Consider the following 20,397-nt stretch of genomic DNA (forward strand, 5'->3'; position numbering starts at 1 on the left):
CCTTAAAATGAGCTATACAGAAATTCAGACTGTTTAGTAAAAATGTTTTAACAAGTAGTTTCATAATAAAACTTGACAAAAGTTGAACTTATTAAATGTGTTAAGATTTTTTTGAACTCTGAAGTAGGTATTGCATTACATAGTGGGAGAAAAAAACTCTCTCAAAACCCCTATCCAGGAAGAACAAGAAGGACATCAAGATGTTCTAGGCAATTTCCTGAACAGCAGGAAATGAAAGGCTGAAGAAACCGAGTTTCTGATCAGTTTACTTTTTTTTTTTTGTCTAAACAGACTTACTCATTATTAACTGATGAAAGATAACACATATGATATTAAAAACTAAAATCTAATGATTCTCCTGTCATGATTGTCAGTTAATACTCAAGTAGGAAAAATGTTCCTTTGATTCCCTAGTTTTCTGAGTGGCAGGGGCAGGGTGGGGTGGAAATCTAACTACTGGACCATTTTAGAACTGCATAACTTTTATTTTACATTATTAACATCAATTGTAGGAAGTTGCTTTCCGAAGTCAGACAACTATATCCTCCAAGACAGCACTATGACCAAGTCCATGCTGATGAAAATTCATTTTCTGTTATAAAAGGGGTCATGTTTCTTTCTCATGTCCATAACTCATTCCAATGATTGTTTCAATCAGATAAAAGTAGGAAATGTGCTGGGAGTCAGCTTGGATTTTTTTTTCTTTCAGTGAAGAACTAACAGACTACTTCTAAGTGCAATTTAACTGAAAACACTACTTCAACTTCAAATTTATTTTAATGATATGTACAGGAGTTAACAAATTACAATTAAAACGGAATCAGTTATGTTAATTCCACATAACTTAAAATCATGCAACACTGCATGGTAAAAACAACAGCTTCGTTCATATACAAAAGAGTATTTTTTGAGACTCATGATAGTATATTGAATTTTTTGACATAAGCTTTTTGCAAAGAGCATTTTATAAAAATTTAAAGACCTGATTAATCAGTTAATGCATTATTAGGAAAGATAATAAACACATTATTAGTAAAGTGAGATTATAAGCAATTAATTTTAAAATTACACAAGGTATAGGGTTGAATGTAGTCTCATGAAATAAATGTCTGGTTAAGAAAATAGTTCTGAAAAAGATCTCATATTGAAGCTATGTATTACTTTTGTCAAATCAGGTTGGTTATATAAATCAATAATCAAGTTTACTCAGTTAAAGAAAATACACCTATCCTTTCTTATACTCATAAATAAGTACTTATTATATAGTCTTTATATACAAGTGAAGAAAAGTTCAATGTAAAAAATATACTGCCAATCCACTTATTATGGTTGAAATATCTCTTTTTATCTACACATTAAGTTGCATTGATGAAAATATCCAATTTAAATCACATTCAACCAGCATAAATATTTAAGCTGAGTATGGTTGTAAACAATAGAGAAAAACAAATTCTTTTATTTCATCACTTGGGTAACACAATCTACTTCTCAGCTTAGAATGCTATAGAAAGGCCTAACATTTAATTTAATCAAATCCAAACCCCACTAAACTTAAACAAAGTGAATGTTTTTCAAAGTGCATAATTTCCAACTCATCCACTTGTAATATTTATCCAATTCCAGTTCATCAGCAAGAAAATAAAATGTACTTGACTATAAAAATACTAAGGAATGTTATTGAAAAGGAAAGGCTATTTGGTAGAAGTAACTACAAAAATAATTAGTTTAAATCTTTGTAAAGCTTTAATGCAAGAACGTCAGTACATTTTCTTTCCATGAACCTTAAAGCATGATCAATACCAAGATTTTAAATTTCCACCTTTCAAGTACTTGAAAAAGGTTGCAACAAAGTGTCTCTTCAAAAATTAAGCAAGAAGAATGATCATGCAAGTGTTAATCTGCTAACATCTGGGGATACTGATATCTGTGTTGGGCCGTCATCTCTGGCTCCACTGGTAGCAAGTACACGCAGGGAATCACTCTGAAACGTAGACGTAGCACAACTAGGCATGCCAATGTTTTCATCTTCACCCGTGTCTGAATCTGGTGTTGCAACCTCACTATCCTGAAGCCCCAGGATCTCACAAACTGCTTGTGGCAATTCCTGAGTAAGCAAAATCAAACACAAAACCATCAGTCACTATAGAGGAAAAGCAATCACAAAATAACACTTGGAGTTAGGACTACACGGATTCCAGAATCTGAAGAGTTATTCTAACAGTGTAACTGTTAACATATCTTCTCACACACACCTTCTTCAAATGAAATCCTAACCAGTTTTTTCCTAAGTGGTTCCCTGAACTTCTATTCTGAATTAGTCACTCTCCATCCCACCCTACCATTCCCGCATATGTAAGTTTTCTAGTATTTAGCATTTATTTCATTCTCCTGGTTATTATAGTATCTTAGATATTAACTAAGATCTTATTTACATTATCCTTCCTCCTTAATACCCAAGGTTCCTTAAAGAAAGAAGTGTCTCAGTCACGTATTTTAAACAGAATAGCTATCAAATAAATGTGGGCAGAAGGGAACCATAGGTATTTGACACAAAGACCAAAAAGAAACTCTCATAAAAACACAAAAGCCAAAATACAACAGAAGAGAATGATTCAGTTTGAATTCAGAACATAACACATCAAGTTTGCCTTGTTTTTAGAAATAACTGAGAGCATCACGGATAGAAATGTAAAGACATCGACTAATACTACCCATTTAATTATTTCTGATTAGCATCATCTTTATTTGGGGATACCACATTTAATATGAGTCCTACTCTAGATTCACTAATTCGATTGGATAATACATCAATCAATACTTCAATTCTATAGCCCCTTTAGTTGTTGCAGAAATGTTTTCATTATGTTTGCCATTTTGCTGTACTATGTTTCTTATCTAGCATAATTAATCAACTGTTTTCAATTAAGTGCTATAACTCCATAATGGTAAACAAAATGCTAGCCAATCCTTGGTATCTGCCTTCAACCTAAGACTGCCTTTATCTTATTTCTATGAAGAAAAATTCTTTCTTGACCTCAGCCCACCAAAAACATACAAACAAAAAACCCTTACAATTATTTAAAACACTGTATACCTTGCATTTTACCATCTGTAGAGAAATTGCTTCTGCCTTGCATAGTACATCTTCCACATCAATTTTCATGGACAATTCATTGATATGCTAAAATGAATCCATAAAATAAAATGATAATTGAAACTAAAAGCACTATTATATTCTCCTATATAAACAATTTATTACCAGTTATATTTCACTGCATATAAAATCTGTAAAATAAAAATATTCACATACTACAAATATACAGGAGATTCAATATATCTTTCAGTTTTAAAGTTAAAGAATAGCTAATAAGCTTATGGAACATTAAATCCAGCAGCTGTCCCAAGTCTACCATCTCAAAGTTATAAGCAAAAGACAATTATTTTTTTTAGAAAACTAAACTACATTAAAGAGCATTTGTTAAATTTCTCTTTCTTCCTAATTAGCCAGGTAAAAATAACTGGCCAGTATGTATTCAACGAACTGTCATTCTCAGAGTCAGTCCTAGTACAAAGTGTAATTTAAGTTTTACTCAAGGGATTCAATAAAGCTCCAAGAAATGTTTGTGTATCAGTACCACCAAACAGAAGAAAGAGCCAAAATATTAAAATCTAAATTAAAGGAATAACTACCTTAAGTATTTCATTAAAGCCATAATGCTTTTCCATTATTTGCTGCTTTTCTGATTCCAGAATAGCACAACAGAGAAGAAGATGGAAATTTTTACATGGGAGTTCGGTCCACATTACCTATAAAAAATAAACTATTTAGTAAACTGTATTATAAAATATTTTCCTCACAAAAACAACACTGAACTCTCAATGACTTCTATGCAAAGCAGAAGGTGCCTAGATGGGGGTAGACCACTGTTTTTCTAGTTAGGAAATGAGAAGTAGAGAAGAGAAGTCTTAACTTTTACCTACATAATGACCAACATCAAGGTCAATACTATGTGAATGAGATGAATTCCAAATGTGGCCCTTTAAGTAACTATAATTCTCAAATCACTGAGCCTAACCTATATGACGAATGATATTAATGAAGAAGCTACATCCATGAGTTTAAATTTAACGTATAAGGATTAGAGGCATTTTCAGTATTTCTCTGGCCCTTCAGTTTCTCACTTTTAGATCATCTTCACTCTCATGTTTGGGAGGAAGGTGGGGGAGATGAGAAAGCTAAATCCTGAATGGAAAAATTGTTAAATAGTACATGAAATCAAAACCACCCTTGAGAGCTCTACATTATATTACATAACACAGAGTATCCCTGATTGTGACAAAAACTGAATCAACTGTGCAAAATTTATACCTAAATGTATAAAACATTCAATCAATAGCTGCACATCCTAAATAGAGATAATGGCCTCAAATTTAAGGCCTTAATTGCCTCCTGTTAATATACAGAATAATATCTTACCTGGAAAAATTACAAGACCCACACAAAGAATACCTGAAATGTTTTTCCTTCGTCAGAAGTAAATCAAGTTGAATAATTTTCAGAGTAAATTCAATTTTTGAAAGTTTAATTACAATGCAATTAACCTCAAAGTTTTCATTAAAAGTTCAATTTATTTGGTAAATAGACTGAGGATTATTCTAACTATAAAGTAATATTCTCAATTAATTTTTTAAAAAAGAAGCTGAGGCATCTATTTAATCAAACTGATAAACTTTAAAATAGAATTCCAGGGGCACCTACGTGGCTCACTCAGTTAAGCATCCGACTTTGGCTCAGGTCATGATCTCACAGTCTGTGGGTTCAAGCCCCGCATCGGACTCTGTGCTGACAGCTCAGAGCCTGGAGCCTGCTTCAGATTCTGTGTCTCCCTCTCTCTCTGCCCCTCCCCTGCTTGCTCTCTGCTTCTCTCTCTCAAAATAAAATAAAGACATAAAAAATTTAAAAAAAAAAAGTAGGATTCCATATAGTGAACCAACTGGTGGTTGTCAAAAGTAGAAAGAGGATGATGGGTGGATGGGCAAATTAGGGGAAGGGGATTAAGAGTATACAATTCCAGTACAACACAGGGAATACAGTCAATAATACTGACATAAATTTGTATGGTGACACATGGTAACTATATCTATCATGGAGACCATTTTGTGATGTATGTAAATGCTGAATTGCTGTTGTACACTAAACTAATATAATACCATATGTCAATTATACTGATTTAAAAATAGAGGTGCCTTGAGTGTCCAACTCTTGTTTCAGCTCAGGTCATGACCCCAGGGTTGTGGGACAGAGCCCCACATGGGGCTCCATACTGAGGGTGGAGCCTGCTTGAGATTCTCTCTCTGCCTCCCCCTCTGCCTCTCTCTCCCCCTCCCCCCGCTGCTTGCATGCTCCTTCTCTCTCCAATAAAATTTAAAAGTAACATAAAACCCCCACAAAACAAAGAAACAAACAATAAATAAATACATTTTTGAAAAGTACAATGTTGCCCACAAAGTATTTACTGGAAAATTAGGATGTGATGATTACTGTTTTTTTGTTTTTTTTTTTTTTCGCTTAACTATAAAACCTTTAAGATTAAATTTCATGACAACCCTCAAAAAATAAATTTTCATTAAATTCAATATGATTCTAGGTAAAGAACAGGTGATTTTGCCTCTAATTTCAAACAGAGGAAGTTATCCTACACAAAGCAATGATCCTTCAGTATGCACGGCACCTTCTCTAATGGTAGTCAATTGTACAGGAACCAATTTCCAGCTGTAAAAGCCTCAGAGGGCACAGGGGTTCCACTATATGTAAGTCTACTCATTACCCAAATGGATTACTTCTCCCATCCCTCTCTTAGGAGAGTTTCTGTAATCCCTAATCTTTATGAAGATAAGGTAGCAGTTAGTCACTACAGCAATATTCTATTGTACAAGCACACTGATCCGTTAACAATTATTTTAGAAGAATATAATAATTTTCTGTTTTCAAAGATTTTAGTTATATCTTTAATTATTTTTCTTAGAAAAAAAATGAAGTAAATATGGAAAACTGTTTACATATGTATGTTAAATATGTATGGTGAAAAATTTGTTTTTAATCCACAATATGTTCCATCTCCTCAACCCAAGTAATTAGCTAAGGTAATCAGGTCAGAGTTCAAGATGGCTGCCAGTAATTAAATGTGACCTTTCCTATCTTTGGTGTGCACATACTAAAAAATAAAGACTTCTCACCTCTTCTTGAAAACAATTTGGCAAATCTATCAACAGCCATAAAAACTGACTACTCTTTGATTTAGAGGTATCCTGAAATTTATTCTAAGGACATATTTGGAGGTATCCATGAAAATCTGAATATTAAGACTCTTGCCTTAGTGTTAAATATGATGTCATTGCACACTATTGGTGCAAACAAGCAAAATATCAGGTAGAAATTAAATGGTCACAGATTCATGAGCTGTGTGTTACATTATTAATATTTTTCTCTAACTTCAATTTCTTTAAAAAAGCAAAACACAAATCAGCTCCCTCCCAATACTTCAGACTACAAACAAAGTACTACCTCAACGGACTGGCCTGTCAAAACTTCCTTGAACTCTATACAAACCTATACCAGAATGTAGCGGAGTCTCACATAAAGTCAAGCCTCCCAAGCAAAGAACAAATGCAAATGATCTGGAGAACTTGTTCTGGGAAATCTAGTGGCCCCAAAACCTCATGAGGTTTGTGATTTATAGAAAAATGCTCTAAAGACCAGATAATCAATTCAAGATCATAACGTTTTAAGGAAAGCCCACAAAAAAAACATCAGAATTTTATAACAGACTTGCTTTAGAAATATCAGGCTATTATGATTCATTTATACTCTATTGAATAAGGTGTTTCTTTCCATAATAAAGATTATGTTTATATAATAATTTAAGAACTTACCTCCCATAATCGAAGAATATCTAGAAAACTAAATTCCCTTTTAAATCTGATTAAAAGCCATCTGAAGCAAAAATAAAGGTATCCAGAGTCCTGAGATTCTATACAGAAAACAAAAATATATGTATGGCTTACTCTTACATTAATTATCTCAGAATACAGTGACCTATTTCAAACTCAGATTTTTCTACCCAGCTTAAGCTACTAGAAGTCCTAGAAATTTAATTGCCGTCTACTAATTCATGGAAACAATTATTCAAATTTGTTTAAAAGAAAACCATAAAATAACAATAATTCATTTTATGAATAAACTTCTTTAAGGCATAACGTTTGCTACCACACTTTTATTTCTCAGAGGAACTCAGGCAACAGCGATAGAGTGTATGTGTCTTTAAGACAGTTCTTTACATTTTTTTCTCTCTGTATATTGCCCTACAATTTGCTAGGTATATAATTTGATTAACTAAACTTACCTAAGTAACTGCAAAATCCACTGTCCAACAATCGAAGTAAAGTACTAAGCTGAATTAGCTGGGTCTTCATGCCTTGCATTTGTTCTTCAAAATTTTGATGCTTTAAAGGGAAATAAATGTTACTACATAAGTAATACTGAATACATACTTATAATACAAAATCAACTGATAGCTAAAGCAGGAGTCTAAAGACAAATGCTGGATTTATACCACACTGGTTATATTTTTTTAAAAATCACAACAAATTACAAAGCTAAAGCAACATTAAAAAGGAGGGAAGAGAATCCTTGGAATCAATAAGGAATACTGTTTTCCTCTATTCATTTGACTTAGATAAAGAAGAATGCAGAGCTGTAACAGATAACACTTATTCCTTACATCAAATAAGAAGCTTGGTCAAAGAAATACACACTTGGAAAATACACTTTGATCAAATCACCTCCACTGGTAAATATTTCTTCAAGTTGTCATATAAAGTAAAATTAACTTTAGCTTTAATATACACTTCATTTTAAAGAACTAATTACCTTGATTATTTCTTAAATTTGATGACACTAGGGAATCTATGAAGTCAAAACCATTTTCATGACAATTCCAATATATTATATGCATTTTGCACTTTAAATTCTCCCCCAAGTATAAAGGGCTATATGAGTAGTGACACTGCAAGAGTCTGAACACAAGAGCAGATAAGAAAATCCAACTGTCGGGGCACCTGGGTGGCTCAGTCAGTTAAGCGTCCAACTGCAGCTCAGATCATGATCTCAAGTCCGTGGGTTTGAGCCCCATATCGGGCTCTGTGCTGACAGCTCAGAGCCTAGAGCCTGCTTCAGATTCTGTGTCTCCCTCTCTCTTTGCCCTTCCCTTGCTCACTTTCTGCCTCTCTCTCTCAAAATAAAGACATACAAAAAACTTTAAAAAAACAAAAGAAAATTCAACTGTCTTCCATTAAACTAGACATTAAAGAAAATGGAAAACAATCCTCAGTAATCTGTTTCCGTTTGGAAAAGTTACTTTTCATTACAGAAGTGTTATAGATGTTAAGGTATAAAGGTTTGTTGTTATTTTTAAATAATATATATTTCTCAGTATTAATTTTTCAGATGATAAACATGAAAAGATAGAACCTCCACAAACAAACGCTCTCAGCGTCTTCAGTAATATTGAAGAGTGTAAAGGGGTCCTGAAATCACTAAGTTTGAGAAAAGCTATGGTTTGCATACTTTCATTCATCGGCAAAGTTGAGTAAACTCCCTACCAAAACTTTAGTCAAGGGTTGGGAGGTGGGTGGTGAGACCAAAATAACTGGAAAGTTCCTTAGGTCATTCTGATCCTTTTAATCCACGTGCCCAACTCCTCTATAGTAACCTACTGTCCTAATGCTTATTAAAAAACCCAAGGACAACATCTCCTCCCTCACACTTCTTTTTTAGTTTTGGAGACAGAGCACCACTCTTGGTTTAAAAAAATAAATTAATTAAAGCTACTGATTCTCAAAAAACTGATTTTTCTTTTATGCCTTAAAGAACTAGTTTACTAGACTGACACAAGCCTTTGGGATATTGTTTCTTCACCTTTACCACATTGACCTGTAAGCCAAAGGCAAAATTACCTCTCTGATTAACAGCATAATTTTTATTACGACAGCCAAAGGCTAGAGTTATTTTGGGAGTACCAACATGGCACACTCTGCTGTAAAAAGAAGCACTCCCTAAATGATAGAAGACAACTCTGGAAAAGTAGCTACTCCTAAAGAAGGGAAAATTAGATCAACAATGGATATACAAATAGCTTCAATTGTATCTGTAAGAAAATATGTATGCATATGTACATACACATGTATATTCACATACACATGCTCATATATATCCATATGTATGTATATACACATGTGGTATATATCAGGGAGGTGAGGAGAAGAAAGGAACTAAATTATGTGACAAAACAAATAGGTGGGTGTAAGAAAGTTCATTAGCTCATTTTGCTAACACTTCTATAACAGACAGTCTATACCTACACCTACATTAGATGTAAGTAAAAATAACAAAAGTAAATCTATAGATACTAGTTTCAGTCATCACAAAAGAAATAAAAACTTACATGAAATAAAGCTGTAAAACAAAAAGAAGGAGTCAAACAGCAGTATAGATTTAAGGACACCAAACCAATAGCAATGCAGTAAAAAATAATCATGCAGATTATTTTGATTGCAACATATTACCCTTTTATTCAAATATGACAAAAATGTTAGTAGACAATATATTAAGAGATTTTTTTTAGAATAAAGACTAGAAAAATCCCCAGACCATCCTCAATAGAAAAGGCAAACACAGAAACACTTACTATGAAAAAGAAGAAAGAATTTGAATCTTCATACACAAAAATGACAAATAGACCATAAAGTGTAGATTACAGCTGTTCAAAAAGTCTTTACATCTGAAACCTAAATACATGCACAAGTCTTATGCACGCATGTATGTATATGACATTGTAAGCCAACTGTTCGCACATGCCAATATTGGCTCAATATTATGAAAACTATCACTATAAAAATCGAAATTCAATCAATATGTTCATGTTAATTCTTTTGGAATACTTACTATAAATGTCTAAGCACTGGGGAAATATTCATGTGTTTATTCTACAAAAATCTGTTGCATAAAAACCTCATGTTGGCATTAGGAAAATTCTGGAAGCATACCAGAGAACTACTTAAACAAGGACATGACCCTTTGATCAAGGAACATACTAGCTCTAGTGAAAAGAGGATAAACAACAAAAACACAAGAAAGGCAGACAACAGTTTTTACACAATTAGTATCAGTTGTACAGACCTTTATAACAAATGCCTCAGGTTTCTAGAGCACTTGGGAGTAATTGGAACTAAGAAGGCAGGTAAAATCAAATCAATCAAAAAGGTAAGGAATACAAACTATGATATTAGCAGATTACTGCAATTAATAATCGTTCCAAATAATCCAAAACATTAACTCATGGTCATGACTATGTAGTTTGAAATACTTATTAACTTAACAGTAAAATATATTTTTTAACTCTCAAATCTTATCAAATATGCATTTGGAAAAGGAGAAGTAGTGAGGATGAGTTGGAACCATGGAATAAGAGACTTGAAGAAATAGGTAAAAGTGGAAAAAATTGGCAAGCTAATTCCCAAGAGAGGAAGAAGAAACGTAAGGAAGACAGAGAAGGATACTACTTCTAAATTCCACATCTGTATCCTAGAAACTGAGTTAAACCCTATGTTACACGGAATCCTTTTAAATGATTATATATTCAAAATCTTTATCCTCCTGCGAGCAAGCCATCTGAATACCCAACATCAAGGTCCAGCGGCAAGGGTATCAGTTTTACTCTGAAACAGCACAGTGACCTACTCCAGTCAGGTCTTGGGATTTCATATGCCTTTATCTACTCTTAGCCCTCTTCTATTTTTTCCTTTCTAACAGATTACTTGAGAAGCTGTTCTATTTTATTTCCCTGTTAATACTTTGTGCTATTGTCCCAGAATTCTGTCTCCAAGATAATATCAGTGATAACAGATAAAATGTTCTTTGTAATAATATGTATATATAAACATAGTTCAACTCTAATAATCACATGCTTCTAAGAAAATAACAATGAATTACTAAGAAAGTGTCACCATTATGAATAGTTCAGAAATCTAGAAGAAAAATCAGTCACTATAATGGCAAAATCCAAAAATGTTCACAAAAAGTAAGGATATTACTTGGCATGACTAAGCTTTATCTCTGAAACAGATGATATGAGGTTCAACTACTTCACAAGAACTAAATTAATCTACTTCATCAATATTCTATAATGACTCATAGCCTTCTGCAGAATATAGGCATTTACTAATATTAAATCCTGATTATTTTTGTGCTACAATTACTATCTACTTCTTGTATTAAAAACAATGTCAGTATTTTCAAGTCCCTTGAAAAGGCGATTTAAAAAAAGAAACAAACAGGGGTGTCTGGGTGGTTCAGTTGGTTAAGTGTCCCACTCCTGATTTTGGCTCAGGTCATGATCTCACAGTTTGTGGGTTTTTCTTTCATGCACTGACAGTGCAGAGCATGCTTGGGATTCTCTGTCTCTTGTCTCCCTCTCTCTCTGCCCCTCCCCTGCTCTCCCTCTCTCTCTCTCAAAAATAAACATTTTAAAAAAAGAAACAAAGAAACAAGCAACATGGAATAATATATAAGTTCCACCATAACTGGTTAAATGTAAACATCAATCTTATATAATAAGATTATACAATTAAAATTTTCAAAATTAGTTTGATTAAAGGGATGAGCCCCTGTTCTTACCATTTGGTCCATATAGGAAGCAAAGCACCAAAAGGCATCCACTTCATTTTCCATCACATATAAAAGAGGGGAAAGTAAGTCACTCATTCCCTGAACATACCCTAAGAATAGGGGGGAAAAAAAAATCACGTCTCTGAAAATCTAAGCTTTATGTAACCTGTCTGTGCAGATCATTACAATTTCATCTTAAATTTCATCTTTTCTTTCATTTCAGAAACTGGTGGATATTAACATTTACCAAGAAAAGAAAATAAACAAGGAGGAGGTCTAGCAATCAGATAAAGATGAGTTGTCCTAGACTGAGATGCCAAGCAGATATATAACTGCTATTACATATATATAATATGCATATACATATTATACACACACATACACACACACACACATAAGACACAGAAACATAGCTGTGTCTTAGTGTGGACATCACTATCAAGAAAGGATAGTATTATTAAAAATTAATGGGCAAAATTACTATGATTACTAAACCCAGGGGAACAGCAAATGTAAGAGTATATATCCAAAAGACATTTGAGAAGGACCAGTCAGAGATAAGTTTAAAAAAAAAAATCAAAAGAAAAAGTGTGAGTCAAGTGGGGCGTAGGAGTGGGGGTGGGGAATTTTAGGGCCCGGGTAGTCAACAGCACCTAACGGGCATGAACAAGCCAAATAAAATAAGAACTTTTAAAAAGGGTCCAACTGCTTTAACCACCACATCACTCACTGGTAATCTAAACCAAAAGAAGCACAAAGTTATGTACTTCTTTTAAATAGTCCTATCTATGTTCTTCTTGCCTTTCTCTAGTTACTCTATGTACAACCAATGCTAGCAACTGGGTTTAATTCGATCAATATTTTCTACCTGAAACAACCACTCTGACCACCTCTCTCTGGATGTTGTTATAATTCTCAGTCAAGACAATTACAGCCCTTGATTAAAAAGGAAAACTGGAAAGTTTAAGACACAGGCCCCTCACTTAAACAGAAAGTCTTGGTTTTGCTTTTCAACTTAACATGTCAGGCTTACATAAGTTCCACCTTATAAAACTCTCAATTTTCTTAACTGTTTTACAACTGATTTCAGATTTAAGACACATTCCTGAAGCAACAAAGGGGCGAAGGTTCATATGAAGGCTTTTTACACACAGATTATCATTCAACTTTGGTAACTTTGGTACATCTGTTAAAGTTACATGGAGATTTTTTTCAAATAGTACCTTGAAGTCATGGAAAATATGGTCTTTCACGAGCAAGTCCAAAGCTTACATTCTTATCATTCACAAAAATCTATGTGACCTGAAGCCATTAAAAGAGTATATATTTTGAAAGGGAAGAGGAAATTTCTGCTAGAAATGATACACAATTCTGCATCTCTCTTCCTTATTTTGGAATAAAACTTTAAAAGATGACTTCAGGAAGCATGTATGCCAGAGTCTCTTGAGAAAACTTCAGATTAGAGCTATAACAGAGAGGCAACTCAGATCGCTTCGGGATCACCTTACAAACAGAAGTTTGTCTTCTGCTCTGAGCCCCGGCCCATCATCTACTCCTACGTTCCTATCAATGACAACATGATAACCTGTGGAAAAGTATGGCTCTACTCGCATTAGCATGAAAGAACACTTGGGTTGCCATGGTGGGCATCCAATTATCACACTGCCAGACAACAAAGTTACCAAATATTTGGAGAAAAGTGCCAGAGAAAAATGGCATACGGCATGATATCTAAATGTAAGTATTTCGACAAATTTATCACAGGCTTTTTAAAATCCTGCACACTTGTGATGATTAGTTTTATGCATCAACTTGAGTGGGCTGCAGGACACTCGGATGCCTGGTTAAACATTATTTCTGTGAATGTCCTGAAAGTGTTTCTAGAAAAGATTAGCATCTGAGTTGGTGAACTGATGAAAGCAGATCCTGCCCCTCCCGCAATGTGGTGGATACCACTTGGTCCATGAAGAGCCTGCACAGAACAAAAAGATGGAGGAAAGTGGAATGTGCTCTCTCCCTAGCTCTTTGAACTGGGACACTGATCTACTGCTTTTTAAAGCTCCTAGTTCTCATGCCTTGCAGATCTGCTGGCTCTCCTGCTCTCAGGCTTTCCCAGGTCTCCAGCTTACAGGCAGCAGATTGTGGGACTTCTCAGTCTCCAGAATCATTGCGAGCCAACATCTCAGAAGAAATCTTTTTCTTTCTTTCACTCCCTCTTTCTCTCTCTGAATACGTATGTTAAATACATAAAAATATATAAACACAAAAAAATATATAAAAATACATAATCTTAATGGTTCTGCTTCCCTGGAGAACCCTAATAAAAACACTTCTAAAGAAGAGTAAGTGGGTTAGAAGGAAGACTAAATTGTTACATCGGAACTCCTCTAGATGGCACTGACACCGTGAATGTAATAACTAACATAATGAATGGCTCAATCAGGGGCGCCTGGGTGACTCAGTTGGTTAAGCCTCTGACTTTGGCTCAGGTCATGATCTCAGTCTGTGGGTTCTAGCCCCACATCAGGCTCTGTGCTGACAGCTCAGAGCCTGGAGCTTGCTTCGGATTCTGTCTGTCTGTCTGTCTGTCTGTCTCCCTCTCTCTCTGCCCCTCCCCCACTCATGCTTGCTCTCTCTCAAAAACGAGTAAATGTCAAAAAAAATGGTTTTAAAGAAATACTTTTATTATAGATTGTATACAACCAGACCTGGTAAAGTAGTACTCTTTTGCACTTTGCTGAATTCAGATACAATTTCTTTCATGCTCTAATTAGTTTAGATTAAAAAAAAATTTTTTTTAATGTTTATTTATTTTTGAGAGAGAGAAAAAGCACACAAGCAGGGGAGGGTCAGAGAGAAAGGGAGACACAGAATCCGAAGCAGGCTCCAGGCTCCGAGCTGTCAGCACAGAGCCTGATGTGGGCCTTGAGCTCACAAACTATAAGATCATGACCTGAACCGAACTCGGACGCCCAACCATCTGAACCACCCAGGCACCTCTATAATAAAAATATTTCAAAGTGTGCTATTCAAAAGATTTACAAGCACCTTTCGTCTAGGAAAAAAAGTGCTTTATTATAAAGTTATAATGAATGAAAATTTCTAAGAAGCTAATTTAATCATTTAAGTCTTCAGCTTTCATATGGGATCACTACCATATTTCTTATACAAGTCTTAGCTGAAGCAAGTAGTCAAATTAATCTTCATTCTCTAGTTGCTTTTAATCTATTTTATTTTATACATGATGTTCTTTGGGGTATGTCATGAGTTGCGGGGGTGGAATTAATATACAACTTCCTTTTAATTAAAGAAAGATTAAAGCTGTTTAAATTAGCATTCAGTGACACTAAGATCCTGCAGTAGTGCTGACTGATGCACATCTTAATCAGCACTACTACAATTTCTCAAGTAGTTCCCTAAAATTATCTCCACAGCAAATTTGTTTCAGAGGGGGTGGGTGTGAGACATGAACCTTATCCTAGCATACACTTTCTTACACTGAAAAGAAAAACTTCACCTACATATAGGTCAATTTCCAGGTTAACTGAACCTTAGCCCTTAGAGTATCAAAAATCTTAGAGGAGTTGGAAATCACCTTTTTAATTACACCCTCTGCCTTCATACAGTATTTCAAATATAACTTAATGTCTTATTGGTTATTTAGAATCATTATGTACATATATAATTAAAAAAGATATCTCCCATAGAAACATCCTAAGTGTAGTGTCTTTGCACTAACGAAAAATTATCCTTCCTTGAGTTGTCTGCTTTTGGTAATTTTTGTCTCCTTCCTCACTATTAATGAGATTGTATTCAATGTAAATATGCCTATACCTCACCTATATCATCTATGAAGCCAAACAACTCAATATGATAGAATTACCTACAAGAGTAAATTTACAGCAGCCCAGGTACTTTGCCATGAGTAAAAGGCAAGAAATTTGGTCCACTGCTTTATGAAAACACTGGCTTCTCACAAGGCCAGAATTCTTAACAAAAACCCTGACTATGTTTCAGATAACTTAAGTACTTGACCAGAAAGAATGAGAGATTAATAGAGACAAATGAAGACAGCATTTATATAGTTAGCTGGTCTGAGACTATGCCCTGAAAAAACTGAGCATTCACAAACGAACTCCAAAGAATATGCATGAATTCCTATCGCAAAATTATCATCTGAGAGTACAGGGCAATGCCTCCATTCCCTAAGACAATGGTCTATTTCCTACAGTAAAATGGCAATGGGTCAGTGTGATGGATGTAAAGGTAAAAATGCCAGTCTGAAATAAAGACCTGGGTCTCAGGGCACCTGGGTGGCTCAGTCAGTTGGGCATCCAACTTCGGCTCAGGTCATGATCTCACAGTTCGTGGGTTCGAGCCCCGCACCTGAGCTGTGCTGACAACTAGCTCAGAGCCTAGAGTCTGCTTTCAGATTCTGTATCTCTCTCTCTCTGACCCTCCCCTGCTCATGCTGTCTCTCTCTGTCTCTCAAACGTAAATTAAAAAAAAAAAAAAGAAAAAAAGACCTGTCTCTACTCCAGTCCAATATTTACTACTTGTACAACCCTTAGTCACTCTCTGAATCAATATAACCTTACTCATAAAATTGGGATGACTTCCCCACTTCTTTTAAAGACTGCTATTAGAGTCAAAATCAAGTGTGAGAGCATTCTCTAACCTGAAAAGCACTACTCTACCAATAGGTTTTCAATGATCAAATTTGAGGCTCATTATTGAGGTGTGATAGATAGGACTAAATTTTACATTTTAAAGAGAAATCTGTGATTTTCCATTTACTGTCACTAAAGAGGCTGATGCCAAGATCCACAAAGAGTTTACATCTTCCCCTAACATATAAAAGAAGCCAAGAGGAATTCACATAAATACAGTGAGGAAAATGTACTATAATTCAAGGCTCACTAAATATCTACTTACCTTTCCTAAAACCTTTTCAAACTCTATTAAAATAATCTGGAAAACCATTCATTTGCACCATTCTCTACTTAGGAGAAAGCAAGCTTTCCATGACTTTTACTTACCTAAGGTTGACACTCGGAGGACCTGTTGGTCCTCTGAAGAAACAGCTTAAGTTCTCATCCCTTAAAATACTGACTCCTTATATGTTCTACCCCTTAGCATGCCTTCACCATGCAAGCTGCAACTGCCCCTCCCAGCCTGTCTTTCTAACTCATATTTGGTAGGAAACACAGTTACTAAGAAGAGAGAGTTAAGTTTATATGGCCTAGATAATTGTCTGCATGGCTTGCCCAAGACATCACACCAGTATTTTGCTTCACGAAGGAGGAAAGCTTTCCAAACAAAAGTTCCCAAACTTTCTCAGTTCAGGCTCCATAACATATTAGTAATTTTTTTCCAAAGCACCCGTAGGCTCAAGAGAATAACTAACATTTCCATTTATTAAGTAGTTAGATCCAAACAACTTAATAACTGTTTGGGCCCCAAGAAGTCAGCACCTGTTGGGCACTGCACTACTTCTCAAACCTTGGTATCTAATTGGAAACCACTGTTCTCCTTTCCTGTCCCTCATCTATTTTCACACGGTACCTGCTGAATCACAGCAAGGCCTGAAGCCTTGCTTTACAAAACTAACTTCATCAGGACGAATGTGGCCATCTAATGTTGAAACTCTGAACTACTTCAGCTTGAACTTGGGTATCCTACAGAATTCACACTCTCTCGAAAATGTAAAATAACCCACACTGCCCCACAAGTATGCTGTGACAACACAGTGCTCTTCAGTGCACAATCTAGGAATCACTGTCTTCTAAGTTTCCAGTCCAGTAGAACATTCCCTAAAGAAACTAGCCCACAGAGCTATTATATACATCTAACAGGTTCATGAATTTAAATTCTAAATATATATATATGCTTTTAAATTAGGGTATCAGAGAACTTACCTAAATCAAAATCATACATACAGTAGGTCATCAAAATGTCATGAAGCAAAATCAATCCTGGATTATCCTGGCCTTCATAAAACTTATTTGTTCGATCTGTTCTGTTAACATCTTTTTCTGAGGAGGAAAATCATCATATATTTAAAAACCTTTCAAAAAAACAGACTCTTATAAAGCTTACATCTTACAAAATTCTTCTTGGGATTAATTTCACTCACTTGCCAACCTTTTAGTTTATGAAAAAAATCATCAAATTCTATTTCAGATATGCAATAAAGAAAGATTTTGGGATATTTTTTCAAATATCAGTCCACTTCCTTATGGGTATATTTTCACATATTTCTCAATTCTTATCTAAACATAGAAATTTTTTAATAGGAAAAAAACACTTTTAATTAATTAAAAGCAATACCAAGTAATAATTCACATTAGTTAGCAAGAAAAATGCCAGTCATGAATACATGTGATAAACCATATTATTTGAAAATGGTACTAAAAAAGCTCTGAGGCAATAAAGTGTAATCAAAGAGATGTGTTTCATTCATATTTCCTTCATTCATTATCAACATCTTTGTCATGTTCTATAATTATCTTCGGGACACATGACTTCCTTATTCTCATATATTCATTATTCAGTTTACATATGAGTATAAACAATATGTATTAATTTTGAAATAATGAAAACCCACATTTTGCTGGAAATAATTTCTTGACATTGAAAACAGATTTGGAAATTTTACCTTGAACATATCCCAAATTGTACTGACAATTCAATTCCCCAACATTGATACGAGTAAATGCAGCTAATTGTGAAAGGCTTTACAACGAACAGGTTTTCCCCAAATGAATCCCCCAGTGAATTAGGAAGAAACAATTTACAGAAACTCCAAATGATTAATTTATTCTATAATCAATTCTGTTTAAAAGTTGTAACTGACCTCTCTGCCACACTCCACCCCATGAAACTGAGTAAACTGAAAACCTTGTCAATACAGATTCTCCCGCTTTTCCCAAGTTTGCATTACACCACTTCACTTTTCCAAAGACCTACATTAGTTAACTGTTTTCACTAACCAAAAGAAATTCGAAGAGAATTTTCACTTTTCCAAACAACGTCCAGAAGCAAAAACAGCATTCAGCAAGCTGCTCCCTCTGGGCAGCCAGAGGGTCCTGCCAAGCTCCTTCCAAGGGACCTACAACTCAGCATCCATAGCTCTGACCTGTGTCTGCGGGCATCTGTGCTTTATATTAATTTATTTTGTGTATCTATTAGCAAGATGTGCCCTAATATATCAAAAAAGTCTAAGACGGGTTATTTTTGGGGTGTGGGAATCCTTAAGAAATCTTTCATACAAGCTAATAGCAATTGTTTCTTTGCTTTGCACCATGTAGGCTTATGAAAGCTCTCGTAGGAACGCTCTACTTTCAGGTAGCTGAGTAAACCTGTACTTGTGAAGAAATGGGAAGGTATTTTACAACAGAGTAGAATCCAACAAATAGAAGATGACACATATTCTATCTATATATGATGACAATTCTAAATCTGTCACAGCATTTTTAAAGAATGTTACAACAATATTATAGCTTTCTATAAAATACACTACATTAGATTTAATAAAAGCAAGTATATATCTACAGAACTGTAGTTCTGTTTTTCAAGCAAGTAAGGAAAAGCAATACCAAAGAAAGCATAATAAATGTAAAATTTCATTTAAAAACATCAAAATGGTTGATTCTCAAATCAATGTTGACAAACAGGTACATAAATTTATTTTTTTTAATTAACTCTCTCTAGGCACAATTTACATAGTCATAATGATGATCAGAATATCTGCCTTATTAGGGGTTTCAACATGGTAAAAAATTATTTGTACCCTCATGAACTATCTGTGTTTCTTTCCCCTTGTATATTTAGAAGTGACATACCAGGCAGAAAACAAAAAGGGGCCAAAAGTGACATGTAAAAATATTTTATAAGGGAAGTACTTATAATTAAAGAAAATTTAAAAAATCCAACTCTCCATCTAACTTATTATAGCTAAAAGAGACTGAAGCGAAATACAACCACGCCAACAGATCCCACTTTACATTTGCCTTGACTAACCTCAGTGTGGGCCCCTGATACTGCCGGGCACTCATGCTCGATTTCGTTCATCCATTCCCGGTCCCCATTCATAGAACTACTTTACATCTTCTTTGTCCTTAAGCTTCCAACATGTAATCTTCTCCCAACTCTAGCATTCAGATGAGGACTTTGCTTCTTATTTCTGAGAAAACAGTTCTCCAAGGAGAACTTCCACAGGATTCTACTATTTTAACCACATAACCGCATTTGTATTTACACATTCCCCTTCTCTCCTATATAGAGCAAAACTTCTTGAAAAAGCTGTATATACTGTTTCCATGTCCACTCCTCCTGTTTCCCTCTAAACTCACTCCTATCAGGCTGTCACTTCCACCACTTCACCAAAACTTCTCCCAATCAAAATCTCCAGTGATCTCCTCAATACCTTGTGCAATGGTCAATCCAAGTCTTCATCTCACTTGACATCCTAATCATAGAATCCTTCTTGAAATACTTTTTTCACTTGACTTCTAGTCAAAACTCTTAGGTTTTCCCTCTTTTTTCTCTGGCTCTTTTCTCAGTCTCTTTTGCTGATTTCTCCTAATTGTTCCTATTTATAAGCTAAAGTATCACCTCAGAGAGGTGCCTGGGTGGCTCAGTTGGTTAAGAATCTGACTTTGGCTCAGGTC

General features: G+C 34.8%; 1 protein-coding gene across 2 annotated transcripts in view; it reads right to left on the reverse strand.

The window, feature by feature from the left end:
• Positions 1–758: 758 nt before the first annotated feature.
• Positions 759–20,397, reverse strand: part of TBC1D15 (TBC1 domain family member 15) — a 70,880-nt gene continuing 51,241 nt past the window's right edge. For both annotated transcript variants that reach the window (XM_029953839.1, XM_029953840.1), the window contains 7 exons: positions 17,644–17,760; positions 11,735–11,835; positions 7,404–7,503; positions 6,934–7,031; positions 3,691–3,807; positions 3,095–3,181; positions 759–2,104 (listed from right to left, as the gene is read on the reverse strand). In XM_029953839.1, coding sequence (XP_029809699.1) covers positions 1,883–2,104; positions 3,095–3,181; positions 3,691–3,807; positions 6,934–7,031; positions 7,404–7,503; positions 11,735–11,835; positions 17,644–17,760 — 842 coding nt within the window. In that variant the 3' untranslated portion in view covers positions 759–1,882. The remainder of the gene's footprint in view (positions 2,105–3,094; positions 3,182–3,690; positions 3,808–6,933; positions 7,032–7,403; positions 7,504–11,734; positions 11,836–17,643; positions 17,761–20,397) is intronic.

This window comes from Suricata suricatta, chromosome 10 (genome assembly GCF_006229205.1).
Source record: "Suricata suricatta isolate VVHF042 chromosome 10, meerkat_22Aug2017_6uvM2_HiC, whole genome shotgun sequence".
Classification (NCBI taxonomy): Eukaryota; Metazoa; Chordata; class Mammalia; order Carnivora; family Herpestidae; genus Suricata; species Suricata suricatta.